Here is a 17394-nt window from a genome sequence, read left to right as displayed (position 1 = left end):
CTTTATAGTTTTCTGATTTTAATTATAATACATGGTCATTGTTTTAAAAACCAAAATAATACACGAAGGCAAAAGAAAGTAAAGTGAAGCTTCTAAAGTGATCCTCGCAAGGTTTTTATTAATAGCGGTATCTCTCAGAGTTCTTGCTAGGTTGTTGTGTTAGGCAAGAATAATGGCCTCTAAAGATGCTATATCTTAATTCCTGGGACCTGTTAGTATGTTACTGTATGTATTCCTAAATAATATAATTTTTCATTTGAAATATTAAGTAGCAAGCACAGACCTAGTAGTATAAGGAAAGGAAAATATTGCTACTATTGGACAAATGCTCATAGTAAAAGATAAGCTGAATAGGTTCCCTGGATCATGATTTGATGTCAGATTCCCTGATCATTTTCAAGAACCCCCTAGAGGGAAGTCTGTGGACAGTGTAGTCTTGAAATACTTATGGTTTTCCATAGTTGGAGCATCTGGTAGGGAAAGTCAGCAGAAATATAGCTGACTATATTTCAGAGGGAGTCTGCTGCTCTCTATTTTCTATTTCTAAGCTTCCCATGGTCTACCCCTGGCCCCTAGTTTGGCGAAAACATAACACTTTTGAGAGTTGTAGTAAGTGTCCTCAGCTAATACAGCAAAAGAGCATGAATGGGAGACAAAAATTTGATTAGCATGTGATTGGGAAAAGCCAAATACAAATACAAATCTAGGTCAGACTGATTAGGTCTGGAATATGTGCTCATGTCTTAGGATGATGATGCAGTGGTAGTAGGGGTCTTGGTGGTGATACCTCTCAGCATATCTGTCTTTTGAGTCACATTACTACTACCTGGTCTGGTTGCTACTGCATCTGGTGTCCAACTGTCATCCTAGCATTTTCCTATAACATTATTGTGAAGATTCCTTTTGTCACTCTCTTGTGTTATTTCTCCTGTTTCCTGTAGTTCATCTTCCTCTTTCTTGGTTTATTTCTTTACTTTGAAGGAGCACCTATTCCAGTTGTTTCTTTAGTAGAGAGGAATGACAAAATAATTGTTTTACCTTGTATGTTTATCTTTCATTAATATTTCATGATATTTGGGCTAGGTATAGAATTGTACGTTTGGAATTATTTTTCTTTTGGATTTTAAAGACATTTTGTTATCATCATCTTGCTTCCTCTATTGCTATTAAAAAGTCCAAATTGTTCTGGATCCTAATTGTTTATTTTTCTTTCTTGAAACTTAATAGAATCTTCTCTTTGTTCCTGAGTTCAAAATTTCACAATGATGTACCTCTCTATAGATCTAGTTTTATTCATTATACTGGGTACTTATCCCATTCAATCTAGCACTAATGTTCTGGGAAATTTTCCTAAATTCTTTTGTTGATGATTTCCTACCTTCTGTTTTCTCTTTATAGAACTTCTTTTTTAGATGATGGATCTCCTTATCTGGTTTATTACTTTTCTCTCCTAGTTTCCATATCATCTTGCTTCTGGGAGATTTCTTTTACTTAATCCTCTAAACCTTCTACTGAGTTTTTCATTTCTACTATCTTGCTTTTAAATTTCAAGCCCTTTTTTATTCTTCAAATATTCCTTTTGAATAGCACCCTTGTTCTTGTTTTATGTTTGTACTATAATAACAGTGTTTTTGAATTTTTTCTCTTCCTGTAAAGTCTCAGGTTCTTCCAACTATCTTTTTCTGTGTGTCTGATCTCTATATTTTGTATTTATAGGCTTTCTTCATGTGTCTAATAGTCTTTGGCAACCTACTGATATTATCAGTGGGAATTAAAAAGCTGATTGGAATCTCTAAGCATGTGGGTGGGACTTATATGTTTGAGCCTCACTGAAGGTATTCTGAGTAGTCTGTTTTTAGGGAACTTTCCCCCATGCTCACTCTCATCCATCTGTGTCTTTGGAACTTTTTTCTTTTTTAGTATGATTTTATTTTCCAAACAAGTCTTCCATCTTCTGCCTGAAGTCTGACTGCTGACAGTCTGGAAGTTTAGAGGGGATGAAGGCCGGGGAGGTGGGAGTGGGATAGGTCACTACATTCCACATTCAATTTGCATATGGTCAATTAATCCCTGTTTCTGATACCCCATTTCAAAATTTCTCCTGTCAGGATGTAGAAAGACCTTTGCCAAGCGTCATGGAATGGAAGAAGAGAAAGTAACTGCTTCTCAAACAGCCTTAATTTTAGCACATGCATACCACTCTCATTCAATCCCAAAGGTACCTGGAATCCTATCCCTTGGAAGATTCTGCAGTGTAAATGGAGTTGATTCTCAGTTTTTCCACTGCCAGCTTGAGATTGGACTTTCTCAGATCTGCTAAATTAGTTACCACTCTTCTTCTATCTACTATCTTCCAAAATGTTGTCATTTTTTCCTCCCTTGTTGTCTTCATCCTTGCAGATTTGTGTCTTTGTTTTTTTAAAAAATCTTTTACTTTAGTTTTTATGGGGTTTGGAAAGTTAATCCAGTCTGACATGGGTCTTTAATCTGCCATCTAAACTAGAACTGAGTTCATAAATATTTAGAGCAAAGGTTGATGAACTTTTTTCTTAAAAGGCAAGGTAGTAACTAATTTAGGCTTGTCAGCCATACTGTGTCTCAACTACTCAACTCCACTGTTGAAAGATGAAAGCAGCCATACATAATATAGAAACAAGTTTACACTTTATATATTTATGTTTCAGTAAAACATTATTTACAAAAGAGACAGCTAGTTTACAGACTGTGGTTTGCTGACCTCTGTTAAGGAAAAGATTTGCCACCATTAGGAGGGGGGCAACTTCATTGAGATATAATTATATGCCATAAATTAACACCAGTTTTAAGTGTACGATAACATGCGTTTGATAAATATATGCCGTTGTGTAATCTTCACCACCATTGTAACAAAACAAAACATTTCCTTCATCCTTAGAAGTTTACTCTTGTACCCCTTTGCAGACAGTCCCTTCCTCCTTTGTCCTGACCTGCTGACCACTGACTTGTATTCTAACACTATGGTTTTGGCTTTTCTAGAACGTCCTATCAATTGAAACATACTATATGTAGTCTTTTTGTGTCTAGCTCTCTCTTAGCCTTATCCTTTGTTTCAGATGAATAAATGGCAGAAATTTAATAATAGGTTTCAAGCTAGGTTCAGTTTTTCATAAGGTGACAGAAGCTATTTAGAGAAAAGAAGGACACATTGAACTTTCAGAAAACAAACTCCTTTATTTCACAGAGTCACAGAGAAAGTCTTTTTTCATGTGAACCTGGCCCACACTACATGATATCTACATATCTGTTCTTGTCCCTTTGTCTTAAAGGCCCTCACTGTTCCATTCATTTCTATATAAAAAGTAGGAAAACTGATTATGCCTACATAGAGAGAAGGATATTAACTGTGTTTTAACAAGGATATATAAAGGGATTAAGATTACAGATATGGAGTCAGACTAACTAGGTTTGAATTCTGGCCCTGCCGTATGCTAACGACAATTTTCTTGAGCAAGGTTTTTTTTTTAGACAAGGTTTCACTCTGTCACCTAGGATAGAGTACAGTGGTGTCATCATAGCTCACTGCAACCCCTGGGCTCAAGTGATCCTCCTGCCTCAGCCTCCAGAGTAGCTGGGACTACAAGCATGTGCTACCACACCTGACTAATTTTTCTATTTTTTGTAGAGATGGGATCTCGCTCTTGCTCAGGCTATTCTCAAACTCCTGACCTCAAGCAATCCTTCTGCCTTAGCCTCCCAAAGTGCTAGCATGACAGGCGTGAGCCATCATACCCAGCCTTGAGCAAGTTTCTTAATCATTCTTTGTCTGTTCATCTGATTATGGGAATAATAATAGTACCTAACTCATAGGATTAAATGACATAAACAGTCATCCCTTGGTATCCACGGGGGACTGGTTCTAGGACACATACACACCCCTCCCCCCAATACCCAAATCCACAGTTGGTCAGGTCTCTTATGTAAAATGGTGTAGTATTTGTAATAACATATATACATCTTCCTGTATACTTTAAATTATCTCTGGATTATTTGTAATACCTAATACAATGTAAATGCTATGTCAATAATTGTTATACTATATTTTTTAGGAAATGATGACAAGAAAAAAAAGTATTCATTATAAAAGTTCATATAGACACAACCATCCATTTTTTAAAAGTTCATAAAAGTCTATAAAAGTTCATTATAGACACAACCATCCATTTTTTTTTTCTGATTATTTTTGATTCTTGGTTGGTCGAGTCCACAAATGCAGAACCCGCAAATATGGAAGGCCAACTATATTTAGATCAATGCTTGCCACAGTATGTGCTGTAGAAGCATTTGCATTTAACATTATTATGCTTGCATTGTAGATTGTACTAAGAAGATAAAGCCTAAATTTTATTAAAGTGAATAGGATCATCAGTGTTTACTTTGTTGGAAATGCCCATGAGCACAGTGGATGCAGTTCTAGAATCTAAAAATCTACTAGCTCTATCTGCCTCCTATTCCAGGCCACCCCCATTTTGTGGCAATATGGCCTAACCGCAAAGCATTTTGCATCCTATCTGTAAATGATAGGCCATAATTATTTGTTTATTCCTGTTTTTTTTTTTACTAACTTCTTGTCAGTTATGGTTTAAACTTTATATTCAAACAGATAAAAAGGTTCAATTTAATATTGAGAGACCAAAAATAGTTCTTTGGTTTCAAATAAGTTTTCATTATATGCATGTTATACCATTAGTTTTATGTATCCATATGTACCTCCATCCATTAATCATTATTAAATACAAATGCAATTTGTAAATTTAAATCACATATTTAAAATTTGAATCGTATATTTAAAATGTAGCAAAATTAAGATGAATTTTTCATCAAAATTATTCAGTTGGGTAAGATAAAATTGCATCCCATGTAACATTAGATATATTTTACTTGTAACTATTCTTATAAATACATTTTGTTCTATATTTATGCACAATTTATGCTCTGTTAATGTACAAAGGAGTTAAATAACAAAGTCATTTAAAAGTTTAAAACTTAAAGTTAACGTATATAATCTCCTTGCATGTGTCTTCCTGAATTAGAGCCATATAGTATTTGTGTTCCATTTCTTCTGTAAGGGTACCTCACTGACCAATTACTAAAAATATGAATTTTCTTTCATCTTATCTGTATGGATGGATTGGGTACAAGATGGTAACTTAACATTTTTCCATCCCCAATTAATCCATCTGACTTGGATATCTGCCTTCCATTTGAATTTTATTGAGCTATACTCTTTCTAATGGAGAATCTTAGCTTTTTAGAAGAAAAAACTTTAATTTATAAATTTTGTCATAAATCATATATAGATTTTATATAAGTGTTCTTTTTCCAGTTTATATCTCCATTGTATATAGCATATCAGTGGCAGTATCAAGGGCAGCTGGTAGGGGGTAGAATATATGTCTGTGTGTATACACATATATGTTCATATATATATTCACATGTGACATTTATATGTGGCATAACTGAAATTAGTGACATAGGTGTTTTTGCTAGTTGGAAGTCACAAATTTTGCTAGTTGGAAGTCAGATTTAGATTTGATTATTCATAAAGAAGTTTTGTTAATAGATATGCTTAGCAATGTAATCACAGGAAAACTTACACAAAATAAAAATAATCTTGAAGTTTTGACTTTAAAATTGGACATTTTAAAAACCTTTAAATTCATTTATTTTCCATTTACTTTTTAAAAATATCAGTGATAAGTTTAAAGTTTATATTATAGGAGCACTCATTTTATAACTTTGTAGCAACAGGTTAGCTGAAGAAAAATCTGTCAAATTTGGCAATGGTTCAGAAAATATGTGAACCTGTCACTGTAAGCAGTCTCAAAGGGCGAAATGCATTACAGGAGCTAATTAACCTTAGAAAATAATTACACAAATATGCAAATTTTGTTTAGATAATTCCATGTGTTATCAGCTCAGGTAGTCCATCATAAATGTAGACCTTGCAATGCCTAGGTAGTAGAATCTGGCATAGTTGATAAGGCTTTGGTTACTGCATCACTTCTGTTTGGCATTTAACGATTAATGATGGCAAGAGTACATCAGGAATTTCAACCTGTACTCTGAATACAGCAGAATTCCCTGTGTAAATATCCTCTGCATTCTGCCACCAGCAAATTCTAATTAATGGATTTACTTCTTTTCTGTACTTTGTGCATTTGCATATTCTAAAATCATCCAACTTGAATCAAGTTACTCAATACAAAATGACATTAATGTGAAATTCATGAAGAAACTTGTAGAATAGATTTGGTATGTTTGCATATCTGTAATTGAGGTGTATTAGACAATCTTTCTTGTTGAAATCTGTTTAGTCTCAAAATACACTGCTGCTAATATATACTCTTTGAATTATGATTTATAAATATATGATGATTATGGACACAGTGTGGACTGCAAATTGGAATGACACAAATTTGCCTTGGAATAGCATTTCCTCATTTATAAAATTTGGATTTTAGTATCTAATATCAGTAATGTAATATTCTAGAAATATATATTTAAAACTACTCAATGTTTATTAATTCCTATGCTTAAGTGTTGAGGAGGCCTGCAGATATTTGACAGAATTTAAATTCTAAAATGATAGGGATCTACTTCTCTTAAACACTGTAAATAGTAAAAAGTCTTAATTTTGTGATAGCCTTGGGAAGTAGTCCCAGATGAAAGCCAAGTTTTTTATAGCTAAAGTTTATCTCATTTATCATTTTTAAATAATATTTTAATATAACTGTTTCTTAATTGTATATCACTGGTCATTCAACACTAGCAAACTGAATTCAATAGCACATCAAAAAATAATTCACCATGATCAAGTGGGTTTCATCCCAGCGATGCAAGGATAGTTCAACATATACAAATCAAGTCACATGATTGATTCACCAGATAAACAGAAGCAAAAACAAAGATGATATGGTCATCTCAATAGATGCACAAAAAGTATTGATAAAAATTCAGCACCTTTTCATGATGAAACCCTTAACAAACTAGGCATAGAAGGAACATACCTCAAAATTCTAAAAGCCATATATGACAGACCCACAGCCAACATCATATTGAATGGGGAAAAGTTAAAAGCATTCCCCCTAAGAATAGGAAGAAGATAAAAGTGCCCACTATCACCATTTCTAGTCAGCATACTACTAGAAGTCCTAGCTACAGCAGTCAGGCAAGAGAAAGAAATAAAGGGTATCCAAATCAGGAAAAAGGAGGTTAAACTATATCCCTGTTTGCTGACAATATGATCTACTATCTAAAAAACCCTAAAGACTTCACCAAAAGACTCCTAGAATTGATAAATTCAGCAAGATGTCAGGTTACAAAATCAATTTACACAAATCTGTAGTATTTCTATATACTAATAACAATCAAGCCGAGAGTCAAATCAGAGACTCAATGCAATTTACAATAGCCACAAAGAAAATAAAGTACCTAGGAATATATGTAAACAAGGAGGTAGAAGATTTCTACAAGGATAACTACAAAACACTGATGAAAGAAATCATAGATGACACAGAAAATGTAAAAACATCCCATGCTCATGGATTAGTAGAATCAACATTATTAAAATGTCCATACTGCCCAAAGTGATTTACAGATTTAATACAATCCCTACCAAAATACCAATGTATTTCACAGATCTAGAAAAAATAATTCTAAATTTCATTTGGAATCAAAAAAGAGCCCGAATAGCCAAAGCGATCTTAAGCAAAAAGCAAATCTGGAGACATCATATTACCAGACTTCAAATTATACTGCAAAGCTATAGTAACCAAAACAGCATGTTACTGATATTAAAATAGAGACATTGACCAATGGAACAGAATAGAGAACCCAGAAATAAAATCATCTATCAAAAAGGCAGACAAAAACATACACTGGAATAAGGAAGCCTTATTCAATGGTGCTGGGAAAACTGGATAGCCACATGCGAAAAATGAAACAGGACCTCCATCTCTCACTATATGCAAAAATGAATTCAAGATTGATAAAAGACTTAAATGTAAGGCATGAAACCCTAAAAATTCCAGAAGAAAACGTAGGAAAAACTCTTCTAGACATTGGTCTAGGCAAAGAATTTATGACTAAGACCCCAAAGTCAAATACAGCAATAACAAAAATAAATAAATGGGACTTAATTAAATTAAAAAGCTTCTGAACAGCAAAGGAAATAATCAGCAGAGTAAAAGACAACCCATAGAATGGGAGAAAATATTTGCAAACTATATATTCCACAAAGGACTAATAAACCAGATTCTATAAAGAACTCAAACAAATCAGCAAGAAAAAACTAACAGCCACATCAAAAGGTGGACAAAAGACCTCAACAGAAATTTTTCAAAGAAGATAGACAAGTGACCAACAAACATATGAAAAAATGCTTCAACATCACTAATCATCAGGAAAGTGCAAATTAAAAGCACAATGAGATACCGCCATACACATGTCAGAATGGCCATTATTAAAAAGTCACTAGTCCTTTAAAAATGGAGTTCACATAGCACCACTAACTTTCTTTAGCTGATTCAGTGTCACCATTGTTCTTGTTATTGTGCTTTGAATACAGTACTGCCCTTAAGTTGCTCATAATAATACTAGTAGTCTTGAACTATGCACTAGATGTGCTCTTCTAACTTTTGTAGTGTTTCTGTTTCTTCATTTACTATTGAACTTTCAACGATCACTTCTGACTCTTAAACCTATTTGAAACAACTCTTGTCATTTACTGCTTGTAAATGTGCAGTGGGTTCAGACCAGAGATAAGAATTTGTTAGATATGAAGGTGTAAAGACCCTGCTCAAAGGCCAATCCCATCAGAAACCATCAATAATCACTTAGTGGTATTTCTGATTTTGTTGTTGTTATAGAATATAAATGGCATGCACTTTGTAGAAATGTTGGATAATTCAGAAAAGTGTAAAGAAGCTAAAAATAGAAAATACTCATAATACCACTATCCATAGGCAGCTCAGCTGCTTTTAATAGTTTTGATTCCTTCTTTTGGAAAGTCTTTTTCAAGCCTTTTTACATAGGAAAAAATTATGCTACATGTAAAATCAGATAAGCTGCATATATTACATTATAACTGAATAATATAATTGAATAGCTACATAATATTTCCTTAGACTAACTATAATTTATTTAAATATTTATTTTTAGCCAAGCATAGTGGCTCATACCTATAATCCCACACTTTGGGAAACTGAGACAGGAGGATCATTTGAGCCAAGAAGTTCGAGGCTGCAGTGAGCTATGATCATAACACTGCACTCCAGCATGGGTGACAGAGTGAGACCCTGTCTCTTAAAAAAAAATTATTTTTCCATTATTGGATACTTATGCTTTCTCCAGATTTTTGCTGTTATAAATAAGAGAGTGATAAACATATTTGAGCATCAATCTTTTGCCACATTCCAGATTATTAGAAGCTAGATTCTTGAAATGAAGTTTAAACACTCCTTCATTTTGATTTTTGAAATGCACTCAATATTTTGTTCACAATATCATTGCCAATGGCACTAGCATTGTTAATCATTTATTGAGTGCCTATAGCATGCTTTGTATATAGAGTATTAATTAAAAAGATAATCTGTCTTCAAGTTGGTTACATTTTAGAGGAAAGAAAATTGATTTGACAGATTAGAGAAGCAGAACAGAGAAGAACCCATGACATGGTATACAGGATACAATTTAAGCTACTATGGCTCATGGTAGAGCTGGCAGGTAACCTTGAACCAACAATATTTTGCAGTAGTTTTAAATATAAGTGTGATAATAATACATATAAATAGTTGTAAATACTTTTCATATATTTCTTATAAGATGTTGTAGGTCAAAGGTTAGTAAACTGTCCTTTCTACTTCTGCATGAGATTTAGAACTTCAGTTGACTTTCTGGCTCTTTTTCCCTGGAAACCTTATAAAGTAGTCTCTTAGGTTGGGTTTCCCAGATTAACAGATTTTGAAATGGAAGTTTGCATGTGGGAAGTTTCTTGGGGAGTTTTCTTGGGATCAGCACCTGAAGGAGAGGAGGGAAAAAATGTAGAATTCAGCAGGAGTTGGACTGTAATGTAGTTACAACAAAGGCCTCAGCTAACTCCATGGTGATCTCTAGGTTTGTGGTGACTTTTTAGAGATGTCCTGCCTTAGGCAAGGGTCCAGTGGTGGGATTGTAACCTGAAGCAACATAGATTTCTTTGGCTGAGGACAATTCCTAGAAAGTGCATCAGATAGGCAGTCTGTGCCAATATTCCCACAGCTCAGGAAATGAGTGCCTTACAACTGAAAAGATTGTGGGCAGCACACCGTAGCATCCACTCTAAGTGGATGATTGCTAGGCAACATTGCCTATGGTAGAAAACGACCTCTAATTGGTAAACCGCATCAGGATTAGCAAGAATTAGAATGCACTACCATAGCTTCGCTCTTTACTGAGAATAGTGACTCTCATAATTAGACTTGTCTCTTATGGGAAGGGATCTTGAAAGCCATGCCTATGGAGCTATTTCAAGAGGCTTTGGTTTCTATTGGGTATATTTTTAAGCCAGGATAACTCTTGCATTTGCCCAAGGTGAGTCTGATTCCTTCATGCCTAAATTAACACCCTGTGGACCAAAGATAGTAACTCCCAGAAGGCCGTGTGGGCTGCTACAAGAACTGCTGTGAGGCTCCCACTAAAAAGCAATGTCTGGTGCTGCTATGCTGGAAATCTTGATTCCTGCCCTCTTTCTGAGTAAATGGATGCCTAGTGTGGCCCAACAAACTCATAGTCATGAGTTGGATAGTTTAGTTGTATGTATATAAAAGATCTCCTTGCGGATATTGTAGACATTTTTTTCGGTGTTTTCACTTTTTGGAATGTTTGGCTTTAATGTCTAAAACTAAAGAATAATATAATAACCTTAAAGTCAGTCTGAAGATATTTAAGTATTTGAGGCACATGGAAAAGTTGAGATTTTTCTTTCCTACTGCTGAAAGGCTACTATTAGTAAATAGATATTGTTTCCATGGACTATGGAGGAAAAGACTCAGCTATAACACTAATCTCTGTAAACAGTAGTCTTTTTATTTAAACAGTAGAAAGAACTGTTGGTTCATAACTCTCCTTTAGTCATAGATGGGCCATTTGGACTTGGCTAGCAGTTTCCCTCATAACTTATGATTCACGAAATTTTGTTCATTCTTCTTTTATGATTCATTGTATCCCTTCCTTACTGTTCACTCTACTACCACCCAGAGGAGTATTATAGTCTCTGTCATCTCATATGTGGATTACTAAACTGTTCTCTGCCTTTAGGCTTTGCCTAATCTGAGCTGCATTACCCATATGATCCTAGACTGAATTCCATGACAGAGTTATCCCTAGGATTTTCAATGTATGTGTGATACAGATTTGCCTGGAGCACAAGGTCCCTGGAAATAAAGTGAGAGGAAACACTACAAGGATAGGTTTACAGAAGATGCTGGCTAAAGAGCTCCGGTTATTTTGTAGGCAAAGGGAGCCATTTCAGTAAATGACATTTTTAGCAGGAGAGTGGCTTGATCAGAGTACAGCTCCAGAAAAATTTTGATCTGGCAACACAGTAAAGGGAAAGACTAAAAGAAATGAGACTAGTTAGGAGTCTATTGTAAGCAGACCTAAACTGAGGTGGGAAAAGAAAGAATGAGACAGATAGGATCCCCACAGTATCAAGGAAGGATTGGTAACTGTGAGAAGATAGCATGGAGAACTTTACTGAGGTCAGATAGTATGGATTTATAATGGGCCCATTGAACTTGGTACCAAGACAGTCCAATAGGAATAGGGAAAGTAATACTCCTCACACACTGCTGCTTCTTAATACCCCTATGAAATTTCAAACCTATTAAAAGCCAGGAGCATGGCATACTTCTTATCATACTTCTACTTCCAGCACAAGACTTAATGTAGACAGAACAATCTATGTATATTTATCCTGTCCACATATAGAATATTTAGGACCATCACAGGTATTTCAGATGGTTAGTTCTGCCAACTATCAATAGGTGGAAACTCTGTTAAGTTTTTCCCTATTTTGTTTTTGCATTTCTTTCATTCTAATATATAAGCAGGGTGACCATGTGTCCAGGTTTTTGCTGGATAGTCCCAATTTAGACCTGTTCTCCCAGTACAGTTACTAATAATATCTTTCTTCACTCTCAAAAGTGTGCACGATAAATTCTATGGTCACTCTAGATATATCTACAGAAAAGTGCTAAATATGTTTGGTCAGTTTAAAGAATAACTATAAAGAATACACTTGTGTAACTACCAACCCAGTTAAGAAATGGAACACTGGCAGCCACTAGAAATCTATTTCCTACTCACAACTTTGTCTTTCTTCCTTAGAGTTTAACCACTATCCTCATTCTTATCATGACATTTTCCTCCCTTTTAAAACAATGAAAGCTAAATTATCAAAGACTAAAGTCTGTACAAGAATTTCCTTCCAACTATTTTACTCATTATATATATTTTAGGTGTAATTTCATATTACTAATAGATATCCTTGAAAGTATATTTGTATTTTAGTATATGACTACAAGGTTGTTATAGGTAATCAGCCTGAAGATAAATGTGTTTTTATTATTCACACGACTCTTGGCCTCAAGAATTTGAAAATCTAACTAGTAATTACAATACAAATCCTTCAGTGCAATAATGGGAAGCATGCACAAGATGTTGTTAAAGGACATTACCTAGCCCTTGGGGGTGATAGAGAAGAACGCTTCCTAGAGGAGATGATCTCTCCTTTGAGTACTGAGGACAAGTAAGGATTATGGAGGCGAAAATGGTGTGGAAAGTGAGGACAGAGCACAAAGGTCACTTTATTGACAAATGAAAGGATCCATAGATAAGAAAAGCATAGCACAGTTTTGTTACTGCAAGTTGCTCCCTGTAGCTAGAACACAGAGAATATTCTCTATGGTCTCTTAGGGGGAAAGGGATATCTTTTGAGTCAAAGTATTTCATAGGGCAATGGAAAGAGATAGAGTTCAAGAGATAGAACAAAGCTAGATCATGAAGGGCCTTGAATGTCATACTGAGGAGTTTGAACTTCATCTTGGGGACAGTGAGAGAACTTTGGAGGGTTCTAAGCAGGAAGTGAATAACTTGGCAACATGATCATATTTGCATTTTTAAAAGGTTATTCTCATTACAGGATTAAAGCATGTAAATGGCCAAACCTAGATGCAGGGAAACTGGGCTAGAGATTGTTGCAGCCATCGACTTGTAAGATGAGGGTGGCTTGAGCTAAACCAGATGAAATCAGAATAGAGAGATGTAGATGAACTTAAGAGACAGTTGGAGGCAGAATAAATAGGATTTTAATGATTGATTATATGAGGAATGTGAGGGAGACTGAAAAGATGATTCTCAAATTACAGTTGGATGTGGGGAGCATAGAAATGACACAGGTTTGTAGAGAAGGTTTTTAGGATAGTGCTGGATTGGTTGAGTTTGAAGTGTCTATGGTACATCCAAAAGGAAGTGACCGTTAAGCAGTTGAGTTTGTGGCTCTGCAGAGAAATTTACAGCAGAGTTAGACATTAGGGAGCAATAGCATCTAGATGGCGGGTGAAGCCATGCATATGGACCTTAATAAGTTACTATAAAATTTCCAAGATGGAAAATGTGAATAAATTGTGTTCATTGTCTAATACCCATGACATTCTTAGGAAATTAGTCTTTTAGCGTTAAAGCTTCTAAGTATTTGTACAAAACATTTTCATAATCTGTTCTAGTTCTTAGCAGTTTGCTTTTGATCAATGTTATTTAGATTTTTAAATTTGTTTTTTCACATTATCCAGGTTTTTTATTTAACTATAATATGTGTCAGCTATAGAAATAAATAAAGGAAAATGAAATTATTATAGAATTTTGGGGATTTAAGTAATATAAATGTATTTATTAGGATTTAGCAAGTTAGGAGAAATGTAAAAACACCTAGGCTTATATAATTAGGCTTTCCCAATCCAGAAAACAATATGTATAGAAAATGCATATTGTATAGAAAAAATTATATATATTTTTAATAATTTCAATAGAAAATATTTTATCATTCACTTTTTCCTTATTTTCAGCTACAGAGATACTTAAAATCTTATAATCAAATAATTTAGATGTATATATAATGTAAATATTTTCAGACCTACATATATGAATATATAATAAATAATTTTTTAGTGTTATATTGTTTTATTACAAGACCACTATAACTTTCTGTTATGCAATTCTATTATACTTAGATGTATTTTAATATCTCCGGTATACCTAGAATGTTTCTGTTAAAAAATGTATTTATTTTAATATTTTGCTTCGGAAGATTATAGTAGCAGTGAAGCTCAGCAATACTTTGCTAGTAGTTCAGTAGTAACTTAATCTCTGATTTTAATTTTCAGTGTAGTTCTTTCATATTACTTTTATTTGGAATGAGCTATAACCATCTTATGCTATGTAGGCAAGCGTATAATTTAATTGTTGATTACTATGATAATAACTAGATACAATATGTAACATATGATATTTATTTTCTTTATAGGAAAATGGTTCTCCGGAAGAACATGCAATCTATGTTTGGGACCATTTTATAGCCCAGTCTGCAGCTGAGAATGTTTTTTTTGTTGCTCACAGCTATGGAGGACTTGCTTTTGTTGAACTGGTAAGTGCACATTTAACTCTATTTTAATTCCCAGTCTCCTTACAGATTATCCCCTCCACTTCATTTTCCCTTATAGTACTTTAACTTATTTTATAAAGGCTGAAAATAAAATATTTTGAGTAAATAATTGTATTATGTTTCAAAAGAGTATACTAATTTATTTTATGTTGACAGAGCTTTTCAGTGCTAACCAAAAGGCTTTTTGCCTGTTCCTTATTTACATATTGTATTTTAATTTCTATATTATAGTACCAGTTTCTGTATATTTCATGATATTTATGTTTCCTGTTTTATGTATACACCATTGAAGCTTATGTTATCTATAAAGTATTTAAAATTTCAAGAGACCCTTTGAATATTTAGGAATATTTTGATAATTTTTAACTGTTATCTCTAGTTAGTACTTGATACTTAATCAGAATTTATATAATTAGTATTAAAACTATCAGAAAGCTTCCATTAATCTGCTTCTAACTAGAATGCATTGCGTGGCCATAATAATCTTTGCATTTCAAAATAATCTGATTCTTGGAATTAAGATTATGTGTATATAATGGAAAAAAATAACAAAATTTTCAAATTTTATCTATTTTATATGCAGTGTTACAAGTATCACAATCTTGTGCCAGTATGGTTAATATGATATAATCAATACTAAAAATGCACTAATGAAGAATTCATGCCTCCATGTCCATCCATACTCCCTATGTTACAGGAATGTACCAGTACTATAATAAAATGATTAATTTGATAAAAGTGCAGTTGATATTAATAATTTGAAATCTAAATAGATCTAAGTGGACATAAAAGCAGGCACAGCATTGATTGTCTAATTTTTATGTTTGTAGACTTTGGTGTGTATTTCTCTTTGTCATGGAAAATTAAATATAATTTTGTGGCCTTTCAACCTTCCTACACCTTATTGCTTGCCCACATGATTTAGATATAAAACTGGTGGTGACACCTGACACCTGAGGATACTTTAGTCAACCTAAATCTACAAATGCTTGCCTGTACTCTCTTAAGATCAACAAATAGTTAAATTGTTTATTTCCTAAATTGATTTCACTTTTAGGCATTATTTTCAAGTACTTTTAACTCTGCCAGATTAATTTATTTATTTTGATATATATAATGGATACCTTAAGATAGCTCTTTAACACACTAGTATGATGTACTTTTAAAATATGAATGTTGTTTTTCAAATAATTCTCTTCAATCCCTACAGATATAGATATATAGCTATATAGATATATATATATATCTGTATCTCCATAGATATAGTTATATATAGCTTGTTTTTTTCTTTGTAAGCTGTTAAATTACTTAAAACATGAAATTTCTTGACTTGTAGAGTGACTTAAAATATGTCTGAAATCCTGCAAGGCTAATCAAATTTCAGAGTTCTGTAAAACATAAATTCCTTTTTTTTCTTTTTTCTTTTTTTTTAATTTAAGACAGTTTATAAAAATACCTTTGTACACCAAATTTGGAGTTTAAGTATATTTTGGACAGTTTTAAAAATGAACTTAAGATACCAGGGTTAACAGATGACCAATGTGTCAGTCCTGTTTTGCCTGTCCTTCTTGTCACACACTGGTGGATATTTCTCCACTTTTGTTCCACTTTAATATAAAGCACACAGATGTTTCAGAACAAGACTTGACTTCTGACCTTGAGGCTATTAGGGTCAGGGTCCTCAGGGCCTGTGAAATTATCACAAGCTGAGCTAAAATTTTTCTCCATCACAGGAAGTAACCAGTAAGTAAGAAGTTAAAAAGGAGCTTTGTCAGAGAGACAAGATGGTCTCAGTAAGGGTCAGCTTCTGTAGTCTGCTATCTCTGCAGGAGGCACATGCATGGGAGGAGGAATATAATATAACCACTGGCACATCACATATCTGTCAGGCAACGCCAGGGCTGAGAAGTCTATTTAATGTAATATATGTTGTTTAGATTTTAAAATATTAATGGCGACTATCTCAACTTCTCCTATTTTCTACTTTTTGTGAAATAACTTTGATTGGGGTATGTAACGGAAGCATACAGATGGTGGCAACTGAAGAAGGAGAGGCTAATAAAATGGATTCCTCTAAGCAAATAACAATGTACAATGATGAGTTTTACAGTGATTTTTTATAAATTTAGTTGATATATTTAAATTAACTATGTTTCTCTTTTACAAGTCTTTTTAAAAGATAGCACTGTTAAAGGAACAATAAACGTTGAAATGTTTTTAAACCTTTTGCTTTTGCCTAAACTGAAAATACTTTTTTCTACTCTTACCAGTGTTCTAAGGGGAAAATACTGACAAATATTCATTCTCTCAGAATTTTCAGTCTAAGTATAATAATATATGAAATTTTTTTACATGGATTCAAAATTTTAATATTAACCTTACAAGAAAGTGAATTGTGAATATATAAATCTTAAATTATGGTTTAGTTTCTTGTCTCACTAGCACATTGTATACATCAGATATTAAATCATTTGGGTTTCAGTAAATTTAAACTTTTTTTAATTGTAAGATTTTACTCCTGATTAAAGATTCTACACACACATACATATTTCTTAGAGGACAGTCTTAGTTCATAGCATCATGTTTGAATGCATGGAAATCATTTTTCTATCGCTGTTACACAAGTTCACATTCTTCTTTAGGTCATGAATTGCAAG

At 33.5% G+C, this 17394-nt stretch overlaps 1 protein-coding gene across 4 annotated transcripts in view; it reads left to right on the top strand.

Annotated features, from left to right (window-relative positions):
• ARB2A (ARB2 cotranscriptional regulator A) overlaps nt 1-17394 on the top strand; it is a 425319-nt gene that overhangs the window by 216587 nt on the left and 191338 nt on the right. For all 4 annotated transcript variants that reach the window (XM_076008184.1, XM_076008185.1, XM_012751806.2 and 1 more), the window contains one exon: nt 14600-14719. In XM_076008184.1, coding sequence (XP_075864299.1) covers nt 14600-14719 — 120 coding nt within the window. The remainder of the gene's footprint in view (nt 1-14599; nt 14720-17394) is intronic.

The sequence above is a fragment of the Microcebus murinus genome, chromosome 11 (genome assembly GCF_040939455.1).
Source record: "Microcebus murinus isolate Inina chromosome 11, M.murinus_Inina_mat1.0, whole genome shotgun sequence".
Lineage (NCBI taxonomy): Eukaryota > Metazoa > Chordata > Mammalia > Primates > Cheirogaleidae > Microcebus > Microcebus murinus.
The sequence above is the reverse complement of the archived record's forward strand: the minus strand, read 5'-3'. Positions and strand labels throughout refer to the sequence as shown.